This window comes from Ahaetulla prasina, chromosome 4 (assembly GCF_028640845.1).
Source record: "Ahaetulla prasina isolate Xishuangbanna chromosome 4, ASM2864084v1, whole genome shotgun sequence".
Classification (NCBI taxonomy): Eukaryota; Metazoa; Chordata; class Lepidosauria; order Squamata; family Colubridae; genus Ahaetulla; species Ahaetulla prasina.
In genome coordinates, this window is record NC_080542.1 from 69,376,690 (window position 1) to 69,404,281 (window position 27,592).

The 27,592-nt window shown below is 34.9% G+C and overlaps 1 protein-coding gene across 2 annotated transcripts in view; it reads right to left on the bottom strand.

Annotated features, from left to right (window-relative positions):
• Positions 1-27,592, bottom strand: part of POU6F2 (POU class 6 homeobox 2) — a 326,504-nt gene that overhangs the window by 28,204 nt on the left and 270,708 nt on the right. For both annotated transcript variants that reach the window (XM_058183262.1, XM_058183261.1), the window contains exon 5: positions 22,593-22,739. In XM_058183262.1, coding sequence (XP_058039245.1) covers positions 22,593-22,739 — 147 coding nt within the window. The remainder of the gene's footprint in view (positions 1-22,592; positions 22,740-27,592) is intronic.

Here is a 27,592-nt window from a genome sequence, read left to right on the forward strand (position 1 = left end):
ACATTGCATGGTAAATAAAATCCTAGATTCCAAATTGCACAGGGGCCGGTTGCAGTATCTAGTGCAATGGAAGGGGTACCCATTCTTCAAAGCTACTAGAATCAAAAGCTGAGATGTGAAGGCAGATAGTTGGTCAAACAGTTTCATGACGAATATCCCCAGAAACCTAAGGGGCCCCCAGAGGGAGGAAGTGGAGATTAGACAGCCTTAAGTAACCTCTTGCATTTTCTTTTCTTTGCAGGAAGCCTTTTTCAATTAAGGAGGGTCGCCTGTCAACCTTGAAGCTGACCTGACCGAGGCCATTCTGGAGCTTGGAGCTTGGAGATAGGGAGGAGAAATAGAAATAGTTGGTGGTTGTAACCAAAACAAAATACTTTCTCCTGAGAACCAAGGACATTACCACAGGTAGTTGGAGAGAAGAAAAGTGAAGTTACCAGGCAACCTGACAACACTTTGCTTGGACCATGTGACTGATTGTTTGGGGAAGGGAGAAAACTTTTATTTTTAATTAGGTGAAAACTGTGGAAACATTCAGAGTCAGTTTTCACCAGCCTGTGCCAATATAATATATCCAAATAAAACTATTCTTTGAAGAATCTACTTGCCTCAAAGTTGTTTGCTATGGGTGCATTACTTGGAACCTTGACCTAATGCATCTTTCAGCACTTTCAGTACCAACCTATGAATGGAAATTGAAGCTCATACATTTGAAGAGTACTAGGACTACCTTAGAATTTATTTTTCAACCAGTATACTTTTGATCAATTGATATTTTAAAACCCCAAAGTCTGCAACTTACCCACAGGAAATATAATCCTATCATTGTTCACACCTGCTGGAATACCACAAAGTGATGGTAGCCATGGTGAAAGCATGAAGTGAAATAAAGGGCTGAACACAGAGAGCCTAAGGCAGTAGGATGAAGTGGGACTAGGTTGCCTCAAAGGCTTCTCTGTGAGGCAATTTAGCCTCAGGTAAATATACTGACTGTAAGATTCCCTGAAGGGCACAAGAACCTGGATATATTTAAACTCCTCAGAATTATGTAGCACATTTTTCATAGTCATAATATGTGATCTGGAAGATAGTAGAAAATAAAGTAGGTTTAGGAAAATAAAGTAGGAAAATAAAGCACTGATGCTGCTGCCTAGTTTGGGTAATGAAACTCTGCAAGAAAACAACCAAGAGCACCAAGATCACCTCAATAAAGTAGGTTTTTCCTAGTTACACAACAAAAAGTATGTTATAGTTTCAAAATTCACTACATTTGTGCTTTTGTTCATTCCTATAGTGAGTGAAAAAACCACATAATAAATATGCCAGTTAGAAAGCACTACAAAAATACAAATAAATGCAATCTATTAATCTGTCAGTGACTTTGGGTTGGGTGCTGTAACTATATTGATGCCAAAAATAATATTTGTGTAATGATGTCATTTTGTACATGTGGTAAGTTGCCTGATAAAAATTTTAGGTATTAGCATTACATAATTATGATGTAAGTTTCCCTCTTTTTTTCCACCTCATGGTTGCCTGTGGCCAATAGTGCATTGACTTGCAAGGTTGTCTCTAAATTAAAGAACCTAAATTCATAGACATCATGAGCATGCCTAAGGTAAAATTTGCTTATGGTGCAAAATACGTCACAATGGCTGGGTACTGTGTCCTTACCATTATTTTATTATTATTATTATTATTATTATTTATTGAATTTTTTTTTTTTATTCAAAAAGTTTTACAAAATTTTTCCCCTTTGCACCTCCTCCTCCACCACCTCCAGTCTTTTGCCAAACCTTGAAAAGCCATTAAGATATCTTCTTCCTGATAATACACTGTCAAGCCAACTGGAACCTCCCATCTAAATTGAATCTGGTATTTCTTAAGTTCTTGTGTAAAAATGTAAAGTCTTTCTATCCCTTAACATCTTGGGAGGATCTCTTTCAAAACCTTCAACTCCTGTTCCCTATTTTCAAGTTTTTCTGAAAAGCAACTTGCAAAATTTGATTCCTCACTGTTCTTTTCAAAAAATAAACCACAATGTCTCTAGGAAGTTTCTTTTGCCTAGCAATCCAAGAATTAACTCTATAAATTTTGTCAATTTGATAAGCAACCTCTTGTGGATCAAGTTCAATAAATTCAGCCAGAGCTTCTGATAAAATTTTCTTGTTGCTGGTTGGGTGCATATATACCAAGCAAGAGAGTCCTTTTGTTTCTATTGTAAGTTCAATAGCAATATATCTTCCATAAATATCTGCCTCTATTAACTTGGCTGGTATATCTTTTCTCAAATAAACCACAATGTCTCTAGGAAGTTTCTTTTGCCTAGCAATCCAAGAATTAACTCTATAAATTTTGTCAATTTGATAAGCAACCTCTTGTGGATCAAGTTCAATAAATTCAGCCAGAGCTTCTGATAAAATTTTTTTTAAATCTTCCCCTTTGTCTTCATTCAAACCTCTAATTCTCAGAGCTCCTTCCATCATTCTATACTGCATCACCACCACTTGATCTTCATTTTTATCCAATTTGATTTGCATTCCCCCCATTCTATTTTCTATTTGTTGATTTGACTGAACAATTTCTTGCACCTCCTCCTCCACCACCTCCAGTCTTTTTGCCAAACCTTGAAAAGCCATTAAGATATCTTCTTCCTGATAATACACTGTCAAGCCAACTGGAACCTCCCATCTAAATTGAATCTGGTATTTCTTAAGTTCTTGTGTAAAAAATGTAAAGTCTTTCTATCCCTTAACATCTTGGGAGGATCTCTTTCAAAACCTTCAACTCCTGTTCCCTATTTTCAAGTTTTTCTGAAAAGCAACTTGCAAAATTTGATTCCTCACTGTTCTTTTCAAAAATAAACCACAATGTCTCTAGGAAGTTTCTTTTGCCTAGCAATCCAAGAATTAACTCTATAAATTTTGTCAATTTGATAAGCAACCTCTTGTGGATCAAGTTCAATAAATTCAGCCAGAGCTTCTGATAAAATTTTCTTGTTGCTGGTTGGGTGCATATATACCAAGCAAGAGAGTCCTTTTGTTTCTATTGTAAGTTCAATAGCAATATATCTTCCATAAATATCTGCCTCTATTAACTTGGCTGGTATATCTTTTCTCAAATAAACCACAATGTCTCTAGGAAGTTTCTTTTGCCTAGCAATCCAAGAATTAACTCTATAAATTTTGTCAATTTGATAAGCAACCTCTTGTGGATCAAGTTCAATAAATTCAGCCAGAGCTTCTGATAAAATTTTAGGTATTAGCATTACATAATTATGATGTAAGTTTCCCTCTTTTCCATATTGCAATTCCATCCAAACAGGACTATGATCAGACAAACATCTTGGAAATATCTTAGTTTTCTTCACCCTAAAAAGCAAATCATTAGAAATTAAAATAAAATCAATACGTGAGAAGGATTGATGCCTATCAGAGAAAAAGTATAGTCTCTTTCCTCCAAATTCCGCAGTCTCCATACATCTCTTAACTCAAAATCTTCTATCATATCAAAAAAGGATTTAGGCAGCTTTGCATGTGCTGGTATCTTCTTGGAAGAAGTTCTCTTGTCCTTTCGTGTATCTATTACTCCATTCCAATCTCCCAATATAATACACGATTTATAATCCCATAGGATCAACTTATCATATAACATTCTATAAATTTTTTAAATCTTCCCCTTTGTCTTCATTCAAACCTCTAATTCTCAGAGCTCCTTCCATCATTCTATACTGCATCACCACCACTTGATCTTCATTTTTATCCAATTTGATTTGCATTCCCCCCATTCTATTTTCTATTTGTTGATTTGACTGAACAATTTCTTGCACCTCCTCCTCCACCACCTCCAGTCTTTTTGCCAAACCTTGAAAAGCCATTAAGATATCTTCTCTTATTTTTTATTATTCTCTTATTTCTTCTCTTATTTTCTCATTATTATCCATAATCTCCTTAAACCTTTCTTCAGACACTTTCCTTGCTCTTTAATCAGATCTTCTAAAGCTGGTTCAGAACCCTTCTGCCCCCAGTCTTAGGTGGTTTAGTAGCCATTTCAGTTTTAAAATTCACAAAATATAAGTCTAGAAACTTCTTTCCCTTTAAGTATAGGAGAGCTCAGTTCACTTCATTAAAATCCACACATAACATTTCTTATCTTCTTAGTTGCACAGACTGTTTAAAATTCCATTCGTCATTTTCACTCCCGTTCAGGCGCCATCTTAGAGTCAATTAGAACAAAGGAAAAAAAAAAATTTCTCTTTTTTAGAAAGTAGAAGTCAGGAAATCAAAAATACTTGCAATCCAATAATCGTCCGCTTGCACTCATTCCGTCTGCTTAAAGAGATCCATAAAGATAAGACAATTAGCAGAGATGGACACCTTCTTCTTTTCCTGCTTTTGCAGACACGCACTGAAGTCGGAGATGGCAGAAATATTTATGGGACCCATCGACCCTTCGAAGCTCTGCTTAATTAAAACAAAGCCTCTGGGGAGGTCTACCAACATTCCTGCGCTCTTATCTTTCCTCTTTCATCCAGAGAAAAAGATTAAAGCCGGCTTTTCCTGGCTTTTACGATGTTCAGTGCGGAGCCCCTTTAATTAGGGCTCAGCGAAGAGGTGGAGCCACCCGGAAGCCATTATTTATTGAATTTTTATACCGCCCTTCTCCCGAAGGACTCAGGGCGGTGTACAGCCGGAGATAAAATACAAAATATGTACAATTAAAACAAATTAAAACATATCAAAATTACAAAAACGGCTAATAATTAAAATTAAATTTAAAATATTTAAGAATATTAATAAAACCCCAATTTAAAATCAAACTATTATGCCAGTCCCGCTTGAATAAATAACCATTAACAGACAATGCTGCATGGCTATGATGAAGATAATAATGAATAAGATTAAAAGCATGATGTGAAAGCTTCATTTAATCAAAACTAATAGTCAACTATTGCTTACTCTTTTTTTTTTATTTCCATAATGTTGCTCACAATGACAGGGAATGGTCTGATGGATATATAAGTATAAATTAGATTAGGCTATAAAATAGATTTATAACCAATGCCTTTTTCATGTCATTCAGGAAAAGCTGGAATAAGTAAAGCATTGTTTGCTGTCTGATCAAAAATAAACAGCAATAGAGTCATGCAAAGTTCTCAGGAAAATATTCCAAATTCTGAATGCCACCAAAAAAGGATATGTTGTAGCTATCAGATCCCAGAGGATAAGGATTTCAGAAATGGACACTGTGCTTGGAAAAGCTTATATGGGGGAAGCAGGATACAATGTACCCAAGCTTTGCAAGGGTTTAAATAGCGAAGTCTTAGTTTATTTAAGCTGGTAGTTTGGAAATGAGTGGATAAATAATTGGGAGGTAGAAAGGAAGTCAGACCAATAAGATGCTTTATTTATTTATAACTTTTTTATAAAAAAATAAAATAAAATAAAAAGTTAAAATAAAAAAAGATGCTTTATTGCTCTGATTTTTCACTACAAATCAATCAATCAATCAATCAATCAATCAGAATAGAGCTGGAAGAGACCTTGGAGATCTTCTAGGCCAAACCCCTGCTCAAGCAGGAGACTCTATACCATTCCAGGCAGATGGCTCTCCAATCTTTTTTTAAAAGCTCCAGCTCCACCTACAATTTCTGAAAGCAAGCTGTTCCACTGATTAATTGTCATCACTGTTAGGAAGTTTCTCCTTAATTCCAGTTTGCTTCTCTTCTTAGATTCCATCTATTGTTTCCATCTATTGTTTCTTGTCTTGCCTTCTGGTGCTTTGGAAAATAAATTGACCCCCTCTTTGTGGCAGCTCTGGAACACTTCTATCATGTCACTCCTAATTCTTCCTTTTCTCTAGACTGGCCATGCCCAATTCTTGCAACTGATCTTCTTATGTTTTTGTGTCCAGGCCCTCCAGATTATCTTAGTTGCTCTTCTTTGCACTTTTCCCAAAGTCTCAACTTCTTTTTTGTAACATGGTGACCAAAACTGGATGCAATATCCTGGTGTTGTCCTACTAAGGATTTATAAAGTGGTACTAATACTTCATGTGATTTTGATTCTATGCCTCTATTTATACAACTAAGGATTGTATTAGCTTTTTTGGCTGCTGCCACACACAGCTGACTCATGTTTAAGTGATCGTCTACTGAGATTCAAAGGTCAATCTCACAGTTACTGTTTTTGAGTCAGGTTTTACCTAATCTGTATTTGTACCTTTTTTTTTTCTGCTTAGGTATAAAACCTTGCTTTTCTCCACATTAAATTTCATGTTTTTGGATAGGACCCATTGTTCAAGTCTCTCAAAATTTTTGGGGGGGATCCTGTGTTTGTTTTATGGGATGTTGGATAATTTAAAAATTTCAAACAATTACCACCTATTTATTCAGCAGCATTTCTGTGATCTGAAGAGGAATTCATTGTTATTTTGTTTATTAGTTGTTAGTGGGACAAAATGAATTGTGACTATAGTGTCATTATTGATATCCATTTATATAATTTACTATAATATAATTTCCATTAGGAAATAATTTCAAACACCAAAATTTAAAAGTTGTGCTTAAAATGTATTAAACAGTTATTTAAAAAGGAAACATTACCTTCATAAAATGCCAGGCCAACTCTATCTATGAAGAAGCTGTCAATAAGTTTTCTTTATCCTTTGGTGATAATCATTACAATGACAAGGTTCTGAGCTTTAATTGCTTTTTCTCATTATATGTATCAGTCTGAGAAAAATATTTTCTTCTATGATTTCCCCACCTTATTGCTGCTTCTCACAAATTATAAATCTGTTATATCAATTATGCTAAGCTCTGATTGTAGTCAATGATTTCAAAGTGCAATTTAGCATTTTAAAACTGATGATCTTGTCATCATATTATGCTAAGCCAAAACCAGAAACCATATTATAATTTAATATTATGTGTAAAGTCAGTTAATTTATTTGATTGGTGGGTTCAGCAAATAACTTACCCTGGCATACTTTACATTGATTATATGAATTTCTTCATTTGAACATCAATGTGCAACTTGTCAAGAAAAGCCCTTTTTCAGTTACAATGAAAATGATTTATGAACAAATATTATCAGCATATTTTGGTTAAGTGTTTAAGCAGAAAACATTTAAAATGTTATTGTGATTTGAAAAGGTCATTTATGGTGGTGTAGAATGTATAAATACTTTTATCCTGCTACCATTCCTTTTTGTCATTTATCAGTTGGAATGAAACAAATTTTAGAACTATACAAGTCTGATATATAAATAGATAATATAAACATTAGATGAGTGCACACATAGAACACAAGCTCTACCTTTTGAAGTTTTCATTTAGTCTCATTGATTGTTCATTGAAGTTGCATTCTCCATATTGCTTCACCATATTTTCAAGACATTCATGCATTCATGCATGCATGCATGCATGCATGCATGCATTCATTCATTCATTCATTCATTCATTCATTCATTCATTCATATTCTTTTGCATTTAGATGTTGCCCATCTCACACACAAAATGATTCTGGCAGTGTACAGTTAAAAATACAAAGACCTAAAACATATAAAAATACAATATAATTACAGATTAATTTTAATCTTTAATACAGATTAAAATCAAGAATAAAATAAGTTAAGAGATGGGGAAGGCCATCAACAAATCCCAGGGTTTCATGTTGCTAAGTCAGCCCCATGTGAGTTGGCAGAGCCAGCATTTCAGACTCCTTTGAAAGGCCAGGACAATAGGGGTCCAGCTCACCTCTGGAGTAAGGATGTTTTTCAGAGTCAGACTTCTTAAACTGACAGCATCTGCAAAATACCTTCTCTCCCTGACCAGATGGGACAGGCTGGTTTTGTGGAAGCAGTACCCACATATTAAAAAGTAGTCACTGGGGTCTTTTCAATGAGACTATACCTTTATATCCATAAATAAAGCCTTGTCTTAATTTGCAATTCTTTCTCATCATTTTAGTGCACGTGACATATCATTGCACAATGAAGTTTGTGACAAAATTTCCTTCATATTTAATTGTGATCCTTTCACTGGATTTAAAATGGGCTGCTTGATTTTATTTCCTTTAAAATATAAGAGTCTTTTGGCTGTTTAAGGATTTTGTTTAGCTAATTGAAAGTTGATACTTACAAAAAATGACAAGGTGGAAGACAAATTTGCATATCACGTATAGACAATAAGAAAAATATTCTTATAAGGCCTGGGACAGAATAATACATGTTAATAAAGAGAGAGAGAACTGTAGTTTTTGCTGATGGTTGTGACTGGCTTGATGACCTGATTATGTCGCTGAACGTCAGCAGCTGAGGCCCTACAAAAGGAAACTCATCCTATCAAATCTATCTCCATTGCAATCACTCTCCCTGCGGAGATGGCTTGTTAGAAAAGAGAATCCTCAGGCTTTATTAGCACCATTTACCATCAGGAGCCAATGGATGCCCTCTCATCAGAATAATGGGAAGCCAAGAACATCCATTATCAAACTGGATCACCCACAGCACATTATCTATTTAGTCTGTGAATTATTTGGGGATTAAACCTCTCTGAAGGCTGTTAATTTTAATCAATTTATAGGGGCCATACTAGAAGCTGTCTCTTTTCCAAGTGCTACTTTCCCTCTCCATGAAGCAAGCATATGCTTGCTTACAGATAAAGATCTTTGACAACTCTTGAGCTGTATTCCATTCTATTACTATGCTCTAAAATTTAATACTGGGACAAGATTCCAAGAACAGAATCTTCCTTTTCCCTTTCAATTGTAATATTTCTCAGAATATATCTATTCTGAAGTTAGTGAAGTGAAACAATAAATGTTACTATTCTTTAAAAACTCTTAATAAAATAAGCAAGTTTCAAAACCTTGCCTGCAGCCTTTGGTTCAAACACATGAAATCAATTTGATTATTCAGGTGTAAGAAAGGAAAGAATTGAGCTATATAATTTAATGAAAATAGTTAGTGTGTCATTGTGACAATATTGCCAAGGAATTTTCATTATAGAGTTATGTTTGTGCATCTTCCTGAAGAACTCCCCAACTTGTATTAGCAATATATATGTCATTGTTCCAAAATAATAGTTTTGTGATTATTCACACATAAAGAAACTATATCATCCTATTTATTCAAACACAAAAGTGTTCCTGATGTTTTGCCTTTGTCCTGTCAAGTCTCATGCAAACATTAGTTATATAATTCAGCCCTAATGATATTTCTCAGAATGACTGGTGGTCTCTTATTTTTAAATCATTGTGTTAGCAAAATTCAATGATTTATAGTATGTTCCCGTTTATGGACAAAGCAATTAATTAGCATAATTGTGATAAGGGCAATTCTGTTATTATTGAGAATGACCAACAATTAATCCTTTTGGAAGTCTCCCTTGTCCCAATATTAAATCAAATCATTTTGATAGTTAATTGATGTAGTAATTAGGCAAAATTTACTCATAAACGTGCAGTAAAGGTATTGCTCATGCAGATTATTTATTCACATATTGCAGACTTTGGATTTCCTACATACTGATTGTTTTGGCATGTATAACATTTATTTATTTAGATTTATTGATAACACAAAGGTTTCATTTGCAGATTGTTTCAATCATCTTTTTTCTTATCTGAATATGTGATTTATTTTAATTTTTTATTTTGAAGAAATGTAATGCCAAAATTACATTTTTAAAGAAATGCAGTTTACATTTTAATTCACTTTTACAGTAATTCCATTCCCTGCATCACTATCTTTTAAAGCAATTTCATTTTTTAAATGTCTGTTTATGAACTTGCTCATGTTATTCTGGTAAGAATTAATTGTAGAGTGTTTAACAGACGTTTCCCCAGAAGGGAACTGCTGAAAAAAACCCCCCACTAATTCAACTCTTGCTTCTTGCTTTAGTGAAGAGTAAAGTAGTGAACTGTGAATCTCACAATGGTTAGAAAATGTAGGATATTTTCTGGAGTGCTCTGTACTGAGAAGCTCCCCAGAGAATATAGTTACATTTCTTCTAGTAAACAAGTACAGATTGAGAAACACATATAAGTTTGAAATGCTATCACTCTGTATTTATTTTTCCTCAATAAAAGAGACAGAAGTAAGTTCTGTGTAAACTCTTTGTGCAGAGATTATTGAACAACGCTGGAGAAGGACTTGCTATGTCTTTTCCATTTTGGTTCCACTTCATCCTCCTTCCTTAGACCACGTCCCAGGCAAATAACAGCAATGATGTAGGTCCTCTCTTCTCCAAGACATTTAGTTTAAATGTCCAGGTCCTCAGAATGATATAATTATAATGTGATAGAGGAATATAGAGAACCAATCATTTTAAACTCAGCAGAACTGATAGTTAGTAGATCATGAATGCAGTAAGTGGAAGCCTGACCACCGTCCAACACTGCTACTTCATTTTGTACATTTATATTAAAAAAACCAACCCTGAATGAAAGATGAAGGTAGAACAATAATACCCATTAAAATAAATTCTAGCTATCTTGGTCTACCGTATAAATATGTGTATGTGGTAGATTTTTCTCTCTCTCTGTGTGTGTGTGTAGGTAGGTAAGTACTACAGCCAGTAGTAACATTAATATTTATTGAATTCATAACTAATTAAAATTATTTGATTACAATTTAAAGTAGTCCCCTAGTCAAATTAGCCAATCCCCATCTGCATGTACCAATGTTTTCTCTGTAACACAGAAATCATTATCTCAAGCAAAACAAGTCCTTGTTTGTTCTCTCTTTTCATCTAGTCATTAGAAACAGTGGGTAAGAAGCATGGAAATGAGAAAAGGGGAAGCTATGATGAGAAGCAACAAAAGTAGATGGTGACAAGATGAAGAGAAGAGATAACTGAGCAGGAAGGACCTGAAAAGTGTGTAAAGCCGTGCTTAGTCTGAGAATATGGTTTCTCCAGTCAAACAAGTCTCCCCAAGACACTGCCAACCTTCAAAGCTGTGCCCCCTATGGGGAATCTCTGCAGCTATTTGTGCCTCAAGTTAATTCTTTTGTTTTAACTGCTTCTTCTCCTAGAACAATATCATGTAAGTTCCCCCTTTCTCACAGAGAATTATGGGGAAAAGGATGTTTTCTACTGAATAAATTCTGTATATTGAATACTTGACTGGTATGCTACTTATCTGCACACGCTGAACAATATCACCAATTTATAATAGAAAATCACAAAAACTATAAAAATACGTACATTGAAATAAATATTAGAAACCATCCCTTTTTAATAACCTAAAGAGAAGGCACCTTCCTGATTTTCTAAAATCAGACAGAATGATGCAAATTGACAGATTCTTACAATTTAAACCAAGTATTCAAAACATTTTTTTCACAGATACTCACTGGTTACCATTCTATTTTGAATCCCTGCATGGTCCACTTAATGTGTTTTATTGTCTCATCCCATTCCTACCAATCTATTCATGTCATATAACAATATAGTCCTTTCTGTACATCACATTTGTTTAGAATGATAAACTTTTTTCCCAAACTCATATCTTGTTCTTCTTTACCATCATTCACTGGAATGTAAGATGCAACCATTACCGCTAAATGATTTCTACTTCCATATCCAGTCTAACAACCTAGGTGACACCAAGTCTCCTGATACTTAATTTTATTCATAACTGCATTCACATTTATTTCCCTAACATCAGCCTTTCATTGAAATATGTTATATCCTTTCTGTTTCTCTTAATTTAATCAATATGCAAATTATTTATTTTTATTTCATAAAATTTCATTCATCTTATTTTCCAAGTCACAATTTCGCTTGTGCCTTATGGCTTTTTACTGGCAATCATAGGTTTGGACAATAAAATCCTTCACATAATGTTCTTTTAGTAAGATAGATGAAGTATAGGTTAAATCAGGGGTGAAATGTAAAATTTGTTACTACTGGTTCTGTGGGCATGGCTTGGTGGGGGGGGGTTAATGTAACTGGGTGGGCGTGGCCAGCTTTTTTTTACTTTTAAAAGCATTTTTACTTTTAAAAGTATTTTTTCTACAACCTCTTCAGCTGTAAAAAAATACTTTTAAAAGCCTCTGATGATCAGGCAACTCAGCTGGGTTCGCCAGAGGAGCCTTTTAAAAGTATTTTTTAACAACCTCTTCGGCCGAGGAGCTGATCTAAAGCTGGTCTAAATTCTAAGGAAGTATCTGCCTGCACATGTGCAGGTTAAAAGAAATGGAAAAGCACAGAAGTGGTACTATAGCTAAACAATTTAAATGATCCGAGGAAGCAAGTTACCATGAAGATGATGTCGGTATAAGCAATATACTGTGGCAAAAAAGTTCAAAATGCATTTTAAAAATAAAATAGCAAAATGAACATCCATAACATGATTCAAAGATCAGCACTAGGCTTGTTTGCTATTTCCTTCATCACCTGCCAGTGTCTAGAAGGTAATCAGAGGTTCCTGTATAATATAATTCCACCACCTTTGCCACTCTAAACCCCTTAAAAGTATTTTTTTGGTTGAAGAGGCTGTAAAAAAAAATACTTTTAAAAGGTTCAGACGATCCCAGTTGAGCCACACGATCATCAGAGGCATTTTTTTTTACTTTTAAAAGCATTTTTTCGACCGAAGAAAAAATGCTTTTAAAAGTAAAAAAAAAAACCCTCTGATGATTGGCTCAGCGGCTCAGCTGGGCAAGGGTGGGGCCAGGGATTTTTGCTACTGGTTCGCCGAACTACCCGCCGCCATCGCTACTGGATCAGGCGATCCGGTCCAAACCGGGAGCATTTCACCCCTGGGTTAAATGACTAACCTTGGTCATACCCATGCAACATGCAGCACTTCCTGGAAATAGTAAGGATAAGGCCATCAGTTCTGAAATATTTGGACAATACGCTATAAGCATGCTTAAGAACACCAATTATACCAGGTCAAAAATCTTGCAGGGTCATTCATGACTGGTGGACAATGGGTTTACAGTTTCTACTCAATGAGCAGGTAGCAACTATGGCCTGGAAGGTCTTTGCACAGCTTTATGTGGTGTATCTATTGCACATTTTCATAATCAAGAGGCCCTTCAGAAAATAGCTCATGCCCTAATTATCCCATAGTTTCATTGCTATAATGTACTCTACATAAGATTGGCCTTGAAGATCATCCAGAAATTTCAGTCAGTTGGCAGCAGGATGACAGTGATGGATATATCTTAGTATGTCCATTATGTCTAGTATGTCCTTGCTTCATGAGGTGAACAGATGTAATTTTTGTCGGTGATTTTGACTTATAAAGCCCTACATTGCATAGGGCCAGATAACTTGAGGTCCTTATCTCCTCTAGTGTCAGATCAGGGTTGGCATGTTTTGGGTTCTTTTGATTAAGCTGTATCATCTATTGGTACCCCAGAAAACTGCCTCTCCTATTGCAACATCTGCCTTTTGGAATGAGAGCTCACTCTCTGGTTACATTTTGGACGGTCTTAAAAACCTGGTTGTTGGCTTCTCTTTGGCTTCTCTTTGGCTCTGGGCTAGAGCAGATGAAGCCCCTTCCTGGGTATATGAAGAAGAAAAGGGAAAACACAGAAAAGTGAAGCACCAACATCCTGAAATCTTATCCCAACCCAACTATCCCAGCCACAGGAAACACTAACCACTAACAAGTAACATCTCCATCCTTGTCAAAGATGTAATTGAATGCAGACAGAAGCATCCCAGCCGCCACCTTATTTGGACTGGAGGACACCAACAAATCTGATGATATCACAAAGGTTCACAACATCATCAACAACTTCCAGGCATCAACTATCTCTCCCAAATGAAATCATTGATATTTCCTGTGCCTGAATTCAAGAACAGCAATGGCTCAGTGGCGCCACGCTTCTGCAAAATCGTTTGTAAGAGTGAAATCAGCAAATGAAAATTCATCTCCACAATAAACTCCCTCACCAAAAGTGTACAAACCATAGGAAACTTTGTTCACAGCCCAACCTATGCATGCTACAACGTGCCTGTGCCCGTAAGCTCTGCCTGGAGCTTAAAAGACGCCAGGATCAAGGACAGAATGACCTGTACATAGACTACTGTGCTAACTGCATAAAATGCAAGACCAGCATACCATGTCCCAACAACCTCCCCCCAACAACCAAAACTAGGAATGCAGGCCCCCAACTTCCTCCAGGCCCACCCCTACTGACCTCAAATGCAAGCTACTTAATGCTAGAAGCCTCACAAACAAAATGCCCAAATTTCTCCTGCTGCTAAATGTGGCCCTATTCAACCTTATTTTTGTCTGCGAGATGTAGCTGAATGTATCCTTTCTAGACTCCATTATTACAGTAAGTGACTATTACATTTTCTGGTCTGACCATGAAAACCATAGAGGGAGTGGTGTTGCTATCTTCTATAAAAAGTCCCTTAATTGCAAAAGATTAATGTTACACAGGAACTTGCTTTCTCTGAGACCATTGTTTGCGAACTATTCCTAAATACCACAGTTTGTTTCTTACTATGTTATAGAGCCCCGATTATGACCTTGGTCATACGAACAAGCTAACTGCACTACTAATGCAAAACTCAACTCTCACTGGAGTCACCAGAAAAACAAAATGTACATTTAAAGGCTCTGCAAGAGAAAATCATGATTGTTTATCAGTTGGGTTTGTCAGTTATGGACATACTGGAATGCCGAGACATTAGATGGACATTCTTACTATTATGAGGATCAGCCTGCCTACTCATAAATTGAGTTCCATGGATGTTGCAATGAGAATACCAGAACCCACAACTACAGCTGCCTTACAGAGATGATTAGTCAATACCTATGAGTATTTTATATTCAACATGTGAAAGAGTGACCTTCAGGCTGAATTCATTTGCATTTAACAATTGATTTTTGGTACACAACTCACTGTACTTAACATCTCAGAGTTTGTACTGAAACCAGAACAGACAATTGCAAGGTATAGCCACAGCTGATCTGTTGGCTGCAGGTTAATCAAAGCATCAACTGAAGGTGTTGATTGTGAGCTGCTCTGAATTGTATCAACTTTAGGACCAGGGCAGCTTTTAAGCTGAAACAAAATAAAGCCTAAAGACTGATATCTAATTAATCTCTTACCTCCTCCTTGAAGCCAAAATGAACAGTTCTCCCTTACAAAACAAATATGCAAAACAAGGTATGGCAGAGCTTTAAATGATACTTTGGTGTAGATGGGAGCACCTGGCTACAACATCTTAAAACCTTTGCCCTCCAAAGCTATGCTTGCTTCAGGGAGATGTTATATCTGTGCCATATAATACTCCCAAGGACCCTTTTATTTCAGAACTGAAAGCATTGCTAGCCCTGCTAAATATAATTATTAGCTATTTCTGGATTATATCTATACAGATTTTATAGTTTTGCAAGAAAGAATCCTATAAACTCCTGCAACCTGTGGCAATACCAAATGTAGAGGGCAAAATATTGTAAACACAGAACACAGCAAGCAGTGAAATCTTTTAATTTTTAAAAAAAATATACACAAGATCCTATAAATTTTCCAACAATTTATCAATACATTCCAATTATTTGCCTTCCTCAGAGACTCTGTAAAGATTAGGGAACAAGGGGTGAGCATCCCCAACTGACAAACTATCATGATTTTCTCTTGCAGAGCCTTTAAATGTACATTTTGTGTTTCTGGTGACTCCAGTGAGAGTTGAGTTTTCCACTGTTTCTAAAGCATAGATATAAACAAGCAAGCTTTCTTGATGGAACTGATCTGACTATGAGTTATAGGTATTATAACCAACTTTTCTTCCATTCCAATACTCTTTCGCTAAAAGAAAACTTAATAGGCTTTTGAAAACCTCCATTTAAAGTCAGCTGTATAAAATGCATCTTTGATGAAAAGAGATTGGAACAAGGGTTAAAGTAGACACTGAGAGGTTATTGTAGAGGGCACACTGGTCATGAAATCCTCCTTTAATATGTGTGGCATGCACCTGCAATAAGATGATTCATTAGATAAGGCTTCTCTTTGACAAGGTCCATCGTTCAACCCTGGGGGTAGTGATGGAACAATTCTGTACCCACCCAGCAAATATAACAAGGTCAGCATTTTTCCTTGTGGGATCTTACACAAGTCACATGGGCACCAGATGAATCCTTATTTTATCTTAATCATGCTTAAATAACATTTATTATTAATAAATATTTTTAGAAACATCAGGCGGAAGAAAATAAATTCCACTTCTAAGGAAAGTGGAATAATATCAATGGAATAGAATAATTTGTTTTTTAATGATATGATATGAATTGAATTGAGGGAACACCCATTTATAACCAGCGGTTTCAAAAACAATACTATAATCTTGTCTTCATTGTATAGTTGTTTTTTCTTCCCAATATAAGATGTTTGGGAAGATCTTGAGACTCACCAAACATATTGAAATCTGGTTCTGGACCTAGTCCTGACAAAATTCATAAGCTGAGTTTATTACAGAAAGGACTCAAAATGTTTGGTCTAACTAAATGTGTTTCTTGAAAACAAGTAATCTACATATAACGAGAAACATAGTAGAATTGATATCCAAGCATATGAATGGTCCATACTGTTTTATTTATCCTCTATATACAAATGCATATTAAATGCTATTTGCAATATCTACATACTAACATTTTCAAGCTCGTTTGTTTGTAACCTTCAAGTGGGTGAAATTGGAAGGTATAGGGGAACAGCTATTGTATCAAGTAACTCAAAAGACCTAACTTACAGAATGCCAGGACCTAGGAATACCATGGGAATGAATTGGAAAGTTGTGGCTCTTCAGTATTGCTTCTCTGTTACTGCTTCAATGCTATTTGCTGCATTGCCATGGTCAGTTGTAGTCATATGTTCCTTATTTCCATGCTTGGGAAATAAAATCCCTGATAGCAATTCTGAAGTCAATGGGGAAGCTGACAGGAACTGTAAAATTGATTGTGATTGCCAATGCTCCCTGCCCCCTTCCTATTAGCAAAATCTTTGCTTGTGGGAAGCTGCAGGGAGAAAGATGATGGTGAAACTGGCAGGGAAGGTTCAAGTTGTTCAGGTAAGTCTATCCCACCAGCTGCTCTGTGCTCATGCTGCAGAGGCCACTTGTGTACCTTTTCACTCCCTCCTGCAGTCACCTGTCTCTGGGAAGAGAAGGGGCAGCAGCCACTCACCTGCATCTGGGAAGGAGAGGGAAGGGAGGGAAGGAAGGAAGGAAGGAAGGAAGAAAAAAAATGGATGTAGGCAGGGGAGGAGAAAGGAAGTGAGAGAGCAAGGAAGAGCAGGAAACAAGCAATTAGGAGAAAGGAAGATTTCAGATGCTGCCTGCCAGCTCACCACAAAGGGATTCAGTTGGAAAACCAAGAGTTAGAATAGAATAGAATAGAATAGAATAGAATAGAATAGAATAGAATAGAATAGAATAGAATAGAATAGAATTTTATTGGCCAAGTGTGATTGGACACACAAGGAATTTGTTTTGGTGCATATGCTCTCAGTGTACATAAAAGAAGAAAAAGAAAAAAAATACCTTCATCAAAGGTACAACATTTACAACACAAATGATAGTCGGAAATCAGTCCCACACCACAGTCCCACACCCACCCAGACTTTTTGGCTATCCATTGTCATTCTGTTTTTCTCTTTAGATAAGGAAAGATCTCTGAAATTATGATCCATTGAATAGTCTAATAATTACAGTATGCATTAAAATTTGGCACCATCATTATTTTTTTTGATTCTGTGTTTCTGTAAGATAGCAACCAAGCCTTTTATATATACAAATAGAAAACAAAGCATCAGTTATGCTCTATAAATTTCCTTGGAACTAATCATGCTAAATCCAATTATGCTGTGAATAACTGCAATTCTATATAAAACAAGCCATAGCAGAAAAGAGAAATATTTTATAATGGTATATGCATAGAAGTATTTATCTTACCTGGAAAATTTAGAACCTAACTCATTCCAACTCATGTCAATTAAATGACTAAAAATCTACAACACACACACACTTTAAATTGCAATATTTATCTAAGTTACCTAATTGAGCAAAGACAATAATAGCATTCTTGGTAAAATCACTGTGGGAGGTACAGTTACTAAGAAGGGTGCCAGTCTGGCTTCCTGTGATGAGGTGTTTAGGTATAGCATTCAGTGGATATTGCAGGAATAAAATAGTATGACTATTTGTGCTGAATTCTCGAAAAACTGCAGAAACAGTTTCCAAAAACAATTCAAAGGTACTTCCACATAGAGCTGTGATGGCTAACCTTTTTTGGACAGAGTGCCCAAAGCGCGCACCCGAACCCTCAAAATGCAATGTGTGTGCAGCCCCATACATGTGCCCTACCCCCTGTGCATGTGAGTGCGCCCCCACCTGTGCCCAACTCCCAGCACATGCGCCCATGGCCTCTGCCATGCCCCACCCTCCCGCGCATGCGCATGCCCCCCCGCAGTGCCTTACCCACCTCACGCATACATGGCAGAGACCTGACAGCCAACTGGCCAGTGGGAGGTGCGTGCACATGGCAGAGATGAACTGGGGCAACAACTTGTGTGCTCACAGAGAGGATGCTGTCACCATTATGGACATAGAGTATATTGCATTAATTTAAGCTGGACAAATACACTTCTGGTTACAACTGTCATTTTACCTTCTGAGTGCAAAACTGAAACTAGAAACATTCCAGACTGTGAACCAATTTCTGCAGTGAATATTACCAGATCCAAAACAATTGAAATTCTACTCCTGTCTACTTTTGCTTCTCAATTAGAAGTATGTTAATTTATTACAGTCAACTTTTCTTATAGGTTCTGTAAGATACTGATTCAGAACATCAACAATTTTCCTGGTAGAAGATGCAAAAGAGAAATTGCAGTAGATGTCAACCATATATTAACAACAATGGGCCCAAATTTCTCTGATAAACCTTGCCAACCATCTCCTTGACTTACAACCACAATTGAGTCCAAAATTAAGTTGCTAAGTGAAACATTTTGTTAAGTGAATTTTGCTCCATTTTATGGCATTTCTTGCAAAGGTTGTTAAGTTAGTCATACAGTTGTTAAATGAATCTGGCTTCCCTATTGACTTTCTTGTCAGAAGGTCTTAAAAGGTGATCTCATGATCTCAGGATACTACAACCATCATAAATATGAATCAGTTGCCAAGTGTCTGAATTTTGATCATGTGACCAAGGGGATGCTGCAGCAGTCATTAGTCACTTTTTTCAATGCCATTGTAATTTTGAATGGTTATTAAATGAACTGTTGTAAGTCAAGCATTACCTGTTCATTGCCATTAAACTGCGAACATTGCTTTGATCATTCTCAGTAAGCCCTCATTATAAAAATGGAATTTAGCTCAGTAGGAAATGTTAAACATTGTTTTGTGGTATCAATCTTTCCAACCGAATAAAGGAGACTGGTTAATTCTGTTGATATTAAATGATCAGTGTATAGAATAAGAACTAAACTGGAGAAATGCTCAAGATATATAAGTTTGCAAACGTAGGTCCAAGGCCAAAATAAAACAAATGGTCATATTTATTTATCATTTTAGAAATATTTATCTCATAGTTTTATACTCTTAATTCTGTAAATTGCCTGTAATCTCTTCAAAAGGAGATGGCCGGAAAATAAATTTAATAAATAAATAAAATAATTTTAAAACAATATTGGATTAGCACTAACACAAAGTTTTAAATTCCGATATAGATAAATATTTACAGGAAGAGAATATTTCTGAACTTACGCCAGAACAAAGGGAAGGATTGAATCAATCTATAACCTCTGAAGAAATTATCTTAGCTATTAAGCAGTTAAAAACAGGTAAAATTCCAGGAACAGATGGGCTAACTGTTGTTTATTATAAAAATTTACAGCTTGAAATGGTGGATCAGCTTAAGAGTTATTTAATAAAATTCAACTTGGAGAAGATGTACCTCCATCCTGGAGATCCGCTTTTATTTCATTGATACCAAAGGAAGATCAAGATTGTACTAAACCAGAAAATTATAGGCCAATGTCAGTTTTGAATACTGATTATAAGATTTTTGCTAAAATACTAGCAAATAGATTAATGTTAGTTATACAACAAAAGATTCACAATGATCAATCAGGCTTTATAAGAGGGAGACAAATGAGAAATAATGTTAGACAAATTGTGAATTTATTGGAATATCTGGAGAAAAACAACCAGGTCCCTGCAGTGCTCTTTTTCTTGGATGCAGAGAAGGCATTTGATAGATTGAATTGGAAATTCTTATTTAAAATAATAGAAAAGTTACAGTTTGGGGAATTTTTTGCACAAACAATTAGGGCAATATATCAGGGACAAACAGCACAAATAATAGTTAATGGTAGTTTAACAGAAGTTTTTAGAATTGAAAAAGGGACAAGGCAGGTATGCCCTTTGTCCCCACTATTGTTTATTTTAACATTAGAACCTTTACTGAATAAAATACGCGGGTCAAATAAAATAAAGGGAATTAAAATTAGATATCAAGATTATAGATTAAGGGCATTTGCAGATGACCTGGTTGTTATTTTATCCCAACCAATACAATCGGTTGTATACTTGATGGATATAATTAGTCAATATGGAAAGGTATCTGGATTTAAAGTAAATCAACAAAAGACAAAAATAATAACTAAAGATATGACTATACAGTAAAAAATAGAATTAGAGAGAATAACGGGATTTGAAATAGTAAAAAAGGTTAAATACCTAGGAGTGTATATTGCAGCTTCAAATGTGAAATTATATAAAAATAATTAAGAAGTTTTATGGCAAAAAGTGCAGAAGGAAACGGAGAATTGGAAAAAGTTGCAGTTATCTTTATTGGGAAGAATAGCAGTAATAAAAATGAATGTTTTGCTCAGGTTTTTATTTTTGTTTCAAATGATACCAATACTTTAAAAAGATACAAATTTGAAGGAATGGCAGAATGGAATTAATAAATTTATATGGGTCGGTAAAAGACCGAGAATAAAATTGAAAATAATACAGGATACACATGAAAAAGGGGGTCTTAAAATGCCCAATTTAAGATTATACTATGAAGCAGCTGCCCTAGTGATTGGTTTAACTTAACAGAAGAAAGAATATTGAATATAGAGAGTTATGATTTGTTATATGGATGGCATGCTTACTTACTGTATGATAAAAAAGTGGATAAAGTTTTTAAAGCTCATATACTTAGAAATGCTCTGTTGCTTTGGAAAAAGTATCAATATAAATTAAACTACAAATACCTATATGGGCAAGTCGCAGGCATGCAATAGAGAATATAAGTACAGAACAAAAACAGGAGGTGATTACTTATAAAGAGCTTCTCTCTATGGAGAAGGGTAAATTACAATTGACATCTCTAAATATAATGAAAGAAGAAAGGATAATTCACATTGGTTTCAGTATGGACAGCTGCAAGCTAGATGGAAAGAGGACCAGAAAACTGGTATCATGCAAAATGAGGAAAATTTGGTAAAACAGATTAGAGACCAAAGTCAATCACATATTAAAAGGTTGTATAATGCATTGCTAGAAATAGATTCAGAAATGGAACTAGTTAAGGACTGTATGATAAAATGGGCACAAAACATACAGGAACCTATAATGATAGAAACTTGGGAGAAAATTTGGGTTAGAAATGTTAAATTAACACAAGCACAAAATTTAAGAGAAAATTTCTACAAAATGTTTTATAGATGGCATTTAAATCCTAAAAAATTAGCCTGTATGTATCCGAATTTGCAAGCTAAATGTTGGAGATGTGACTGTGATGATGCTACTTATTATCATATATGATGGACTTGTAAAAAAAATCAAACCATTCTGGATAAGAATTTGGTGGTCATGCAAAATATTTTGAAAAAGAAGATAAAGTTTACCCCACAATTGTTTTTACTGGGTATAATTTTGGATTGTACGATAATAGAGAGTAAATTGATTTTAAATTTAATATCAGCAGCCAGACTATTGGTAGCGCAATATTGGAAGAAGGAACATCTGCCTACGATTGAAGAATGGATATTAAAAGTTGCAAATTTAGCAGAGATGGCAAAAATTTCAGCATATTTGAAAAAGTGTTCACAAGAAAGATATATAGTGGAATGGAGAAGATGGATTGACTATATTCAAAATAAATATCAGACCAAATATCAAATAGCTTTTGAATGAACAGACTGCAAGAATTATATTTATATTTCTCTTTATATAAAAGGAGAATTAAGGTCCTAGAGGAGGATGAGAGTTTATGGATAGTTAGCATAAGTTTAGCTTATTATTGTTAGATGTTTGTTATATATGGGAAAAGGGGGGGAGGGGGGAAGGGGGGAGTTTGGGGGAGGGGGAAGGTGGGGAGACATTTGTTAAAATTTTGTAAAACTTTTTAAATAATAATAAAAAAAAGATTTAAATTCCAATGATTTTCAGGGTGTACGTTAATATAACTTGATCTCAATTCAAACCTTTATCTTAATGTTCTACTTCTTTAAAATTTTCTCTTGTATAGCTATACCCTTTCATATATATACAGTCTCAGATTGTTAACACTGAAAATGCTCAATATGCCATGTGAATTCACTATTTCCATCCATCTTCCACTCACCTGTCCTTGTGCATTAGTGACTAGTTGACCTGTGACCCCCTGAAGACTGGAGAGTACATTGCCAAAAGCCTGTGAGTTAGCTATTGAGCCCATGGCGGCGGCTGCTGCTGCGGCTGCTGCTTGACTTGCCAGAGGATTATTAACCAGCTGAAAATGGGAATAAAAGAGGAAAGAATAAGGTTACTTACTGCAATTCAGTTCTATAGCTCGACATTAGTAATAATCAGCTTGATGGGAAGGAACAGTTAATCTTATCTCAAAATGTGTTTGAGAGCTTTGACAAGGTGACTATCAGGCAGTCCAATTCCAACACTATAAATTCTATTGGAATAAGTGGAAATGATTTGACCTCAAGTGGATGGTAATGATAGTGAAATTTGGTCAGAGTCTTTTCTATCTGTAGGGAGGTGGTTTTTTATACAATTGCAAGTTACTCAAATGGAATATGGGTTTTAAAAACATTATGTAAAATTATTTGTTTAAAACAGATTAATCAAAAGCAACTCTGAATTAGATACATATATTTGAGATGGGCAGCTAAATAAATTTATTCAATAAATAAATAAAGCACATATATCCTCCAATTATTGTCATTCAGCTGGGACAACCATAAGCTGCAGAATTCCTCTTCCAGGAAAAATCTTGCAATTAAATTATCTACAATTTTATATAAATAGCCATATTTCATTCTTCTCTTTTTCTTCCATGAAAACCTACATTAACTAAAATTAAATGAAAATCAGAAAATGTATATCTCACTCAAATGTTTGAGTTACAGAATATAGCAAAGTAAGTTTACAGCAGTGATTAAGGAAACGTTTTTTAAAAAGGTAGGTGATGGGAAGAAAAGTCTTAAGTGTTCTATGAAATTTTAAAATCCTATAAAAGGCAATTCAAAGTATTTCAATTCACTATTAAAATTTCTTTTGTATTGTTATAAAATAAAAAGTTTAAAGGGATATAGAAAATATTCTAAAAAAATTGAATGTAGATGCTTAATTTACATATGTGGTTGTTTCAACTATTATGGTCATTCACAGGTTATTTAATAGGGCTATGCATAATTTAAGAAAATTAATAATTTAATTTTTTTAATTATTTAAAAAATTTAATTTAAGAAAATGCATAAGAGCACAAACGTGCCTACCGTTCCTGTCCTATTGTTTTCTTTCATTATATCCAATCAATGTAGTTATTATATACTTATGCTTATATATATATGCTTATATATTATATACTTACTTTCATGCTTATGCTTATATATACTGTTGTGACAAAATAAATAAATAAATAAATAAATAAAATGTGTAAGGACACAGGCACAATATATTTTTAAAGCATATGAATCATTTTTCAGACTTCCTGTGAAATTAAAAAGATGTGACCAAATCAAAGCGCTGCATTAAAGACATAACTGTCTTAATAAGTCGACCTTTAAAACATCTTTTAGATCTTTTTAAGCTGCAGGGAAGAGAAAAAGGAATAAAGAGAAAAAGAAGGGGAAGTAGTAGCTCTTTAAAGAGGGGTTATATTTCTTTCAGGTGGCTCTTAGAAATCATTTTCAAAAAACACACTATTATTTAATATATATTTTATATTGAAAGTAAAAAAAATCTGAATGAATACTTGATTGTATTAAGATGCCTTGGTAGAAATATGTACATGCCTGGTATAAAAGCATCTGAGTTTTCTGGGGACTTTAAAAAAGCTGATTTGCACCATTCATTATATAAATTTATTGTAGCTGAAAAATTTGCTGTCTAAATCTACTTAAGGTCAAACTTACTGTACTCAAGAATAACTACTGATAGGGATGTTGCTGATACAACCTGACTTGATTCAATATGAATTGACACAACCTAAGGTGACAGGAACAGCACACCACATCCTTCAACATACATCCTGCTTTCACTCATTACATGGCATAAACTGTGGTATCTCAAGACATTTTTATTTCTAGCATGATTTGGTTGGAACAAACCCTAATTTTGTTTTAATCCAAAAGATATTTAGCAGTAGTCTTTAGCAAAAACAACAACAAAAACAATAAAAGACATTTAAATAGCAAAAGTATTTTATTAAATCAGTCAGTTTGATTATGCATATTTATTCATGCTAGTATTTTGTGCTGTTAGAATAAAAAAATATGAATAGAAATTAAGGAATACTGTTGGGACTCAGTTTAATCTCACATTAAAAGGAGAGAGGGATATCGCTGGATTAGCTCAGACTATATTTGCTAGCCAAATATATAAAATGATATATTATCAGAAAAATAAATCTGTAGAATCCGGATCAGTCACTGGGACCAGAGATTTAGTCTTCCAAGCTTTTGGACTTATTGGGATGTTGATGGCCATCTATTAAATTGTTGGCTGTTGTTTCTTTGTATTGCCAAATCCTCACTCCTAAGTACCTGGTCAGCTGGTGATAAATCTGCATTCCTGTTGATTTACAAAGGACCTGTTTCCCAGGCTTCAATCATTTCTCTGGCTATCTTTGCACCTGGTTATCCAACAATCTTAGTTGCTGCAGAATTGAATGTATGTTCATTGCAATGTAAGGTGACCAATGACTTTAGATCTCCTTATCTGACCACTTGCTTCTGTTCTTGTAATCTGGTGGTTAGCTTTTGCTGAACAAAAGTCCTTTGGTTGTTCAGTCCTTAGGGCTTGTCAGAATTCTGTCGTAAAACAAGTGCTGTTTTATGTGTCAGACTATAAGATAAGGAGAAGGCATCAGCCATGGAACAATTTATCTGTCCATTGGCTACATAATTCTATGCTTTGTAAATGTCTGTAGTAGTCATAAAGTCAAACACAGACAAAATATATGAATTTTAATTTTGCTGGATATTATTACAAAGTTAGATTATATGGAATTGCTGCACTAGTCACCCTTAATCCACAGGTCAAACCAAGAGATGCAAAGGTCCTGATGCAAAGGACTGAATATTATTGGAATATGAGTCCTTCGGGAGAAGGGCGGTATAAAAATCCAATTATTATTATTATTATTATTATTATTATTATTATTATTATTATTATTATTATTATTATTGTGTGTGTGTAATAATAATAAATAGAATAGAATTTTATTGGGCAGGTGTGATTGGACACACAAGGAATTTGTCTTGGTGCATATGCTCTCAGGGTACATAAAAGAAAAGATACGTTCATCAAGGTACAACATTTACAACACAATTGATGATCAATATATCAATATAAATCATAAGGATTGCCAGCAACAAGTTATAGTCATACAGTCATAAGTGGAAAGAGATTGGTGATGGGAACTATGAAACGATTAATAGTAGTGCAGATTCAGTAAATAGTCTGACAGTGTTGAGGGAATTATTTGTTTAGCAGAGTGATGGCCTTCGGGAAAAAACTGTTCTTGTGTCTAGTTGTTCTGGTGTGCAGTGCTCTATAGCATCGTTTTGAGGGTAGGAGTTGAAACAGTTTATGTCCAGGATGCGAGGGATCTGCAAATATTTTCATGGCCCTCTTCTTGATTCGTGCAGTATACAGGTCCTCAATGGAAGGCAGGTTGGTAGCAATTATTTTTTCTGCAGTTCTAATTATCCTCTGAAGTCTGTGTTTTCTTGTTGGGTTGCAGAACCGAACCAGACAGTTATAGAGGTGCAAATGACAGACTCAATAATTCCTCTGTAGAATTGGATCAGCAGCTCCTTGGGCAGTTTGAGCTTACTGAGTTGGCGCAGAAAGAACATTCTTTGTTGTTCTTTTTTAATGATTTTTTAAATTTATTTTTATTTTATTTAATTTATTATTATTGTGTGTGTGTAATAATAATAAATAGAATAGAATTTTATTGGCCAAGTGTGATTGGACACACAAGGAATTTGTCTTGGTGCATATGCTCTCAGTGTACATAAAAGAAAAGATACGTTCATCATGGTACAACATTTACAACACAATTGATGATCAATATATCAATATAAATCATAAGGATTGCCAGCAACAAGTTATAGTCATACAGTCATAAGTGGAAAGAGATTGGTGATGGGAACTATGAAACGATTAATAGTAGTGCAGATTCAGTAAATAGTCTGACAGTGTTGAGGGAATTATTTGTTTAGCAGAGTGATGGCCTTCGGGAAAAAACTGTTCTTGTGTCTAGTTGTTCTGGTGTGCAGTGCTCTATAGCATCGTTTTGAGGGTAGGAGTTGAAACAGTTTATGTCCAGGATGCGAGGGATCTGCAAATATTTTCATGGCCCTCTTCTTGATTCGTGCAGTATACAGGTCCTCAATGGAAGGCAGGTTGGTAGCAATTATTTTTTCTGCAGTTCTAATTATCCTCTGAAGTCTGTGTTTTTCTTGTTGGGTTGCAGAACCGAACCAGACAGTTATAGAGGTGCAAATGACAGACTCAATAATTCCTCTGTAGAATTGGATCAGCAGCTCCTTGGGCAGTTTGAGCTTACTGAGTTGGCGCAGAAAGAACATTCTTTGTTGTTCTTTTTTAATGATTTTTTAAATTTATTTTTATTTTATTTTATTTTTTATTTATTTAATTTATTATTATTGTGTGTGTGTAATAATAATAATAATAATAATAATAATAATAATAATAAATAGAATAGAATAGAATAGAATTTTATTGGCCAAGTGTGATTGGACACACAAGGAATTTGTCTTGGTGCATATGCTCTCAGTGTACATAAAAGAAAAGATACGTTCATCAAGGTACAATATTTACAACACAATTGATGGTCAATATATCAATATAAATCATAAGGATTGCCAGCAACAAGTTATAGTCATACAGTCATAAGTGGAAAGAGATTGGTTATGGGAACTATGAAACGATTAATAGTAGTGCAGATTCAGTAAATAGTCTGACAGTGTTGAGGCAATTATTTGTTTAGCAGAGTGATGGCCTTCGGGAAAAACTGTTCTTGTGTCTAGTTGTTCTGGTGTGCAGTGCTCTATAGCATCGTTTTGAGGGTAGGAGTTGAAACAGTTTATGTCCAGG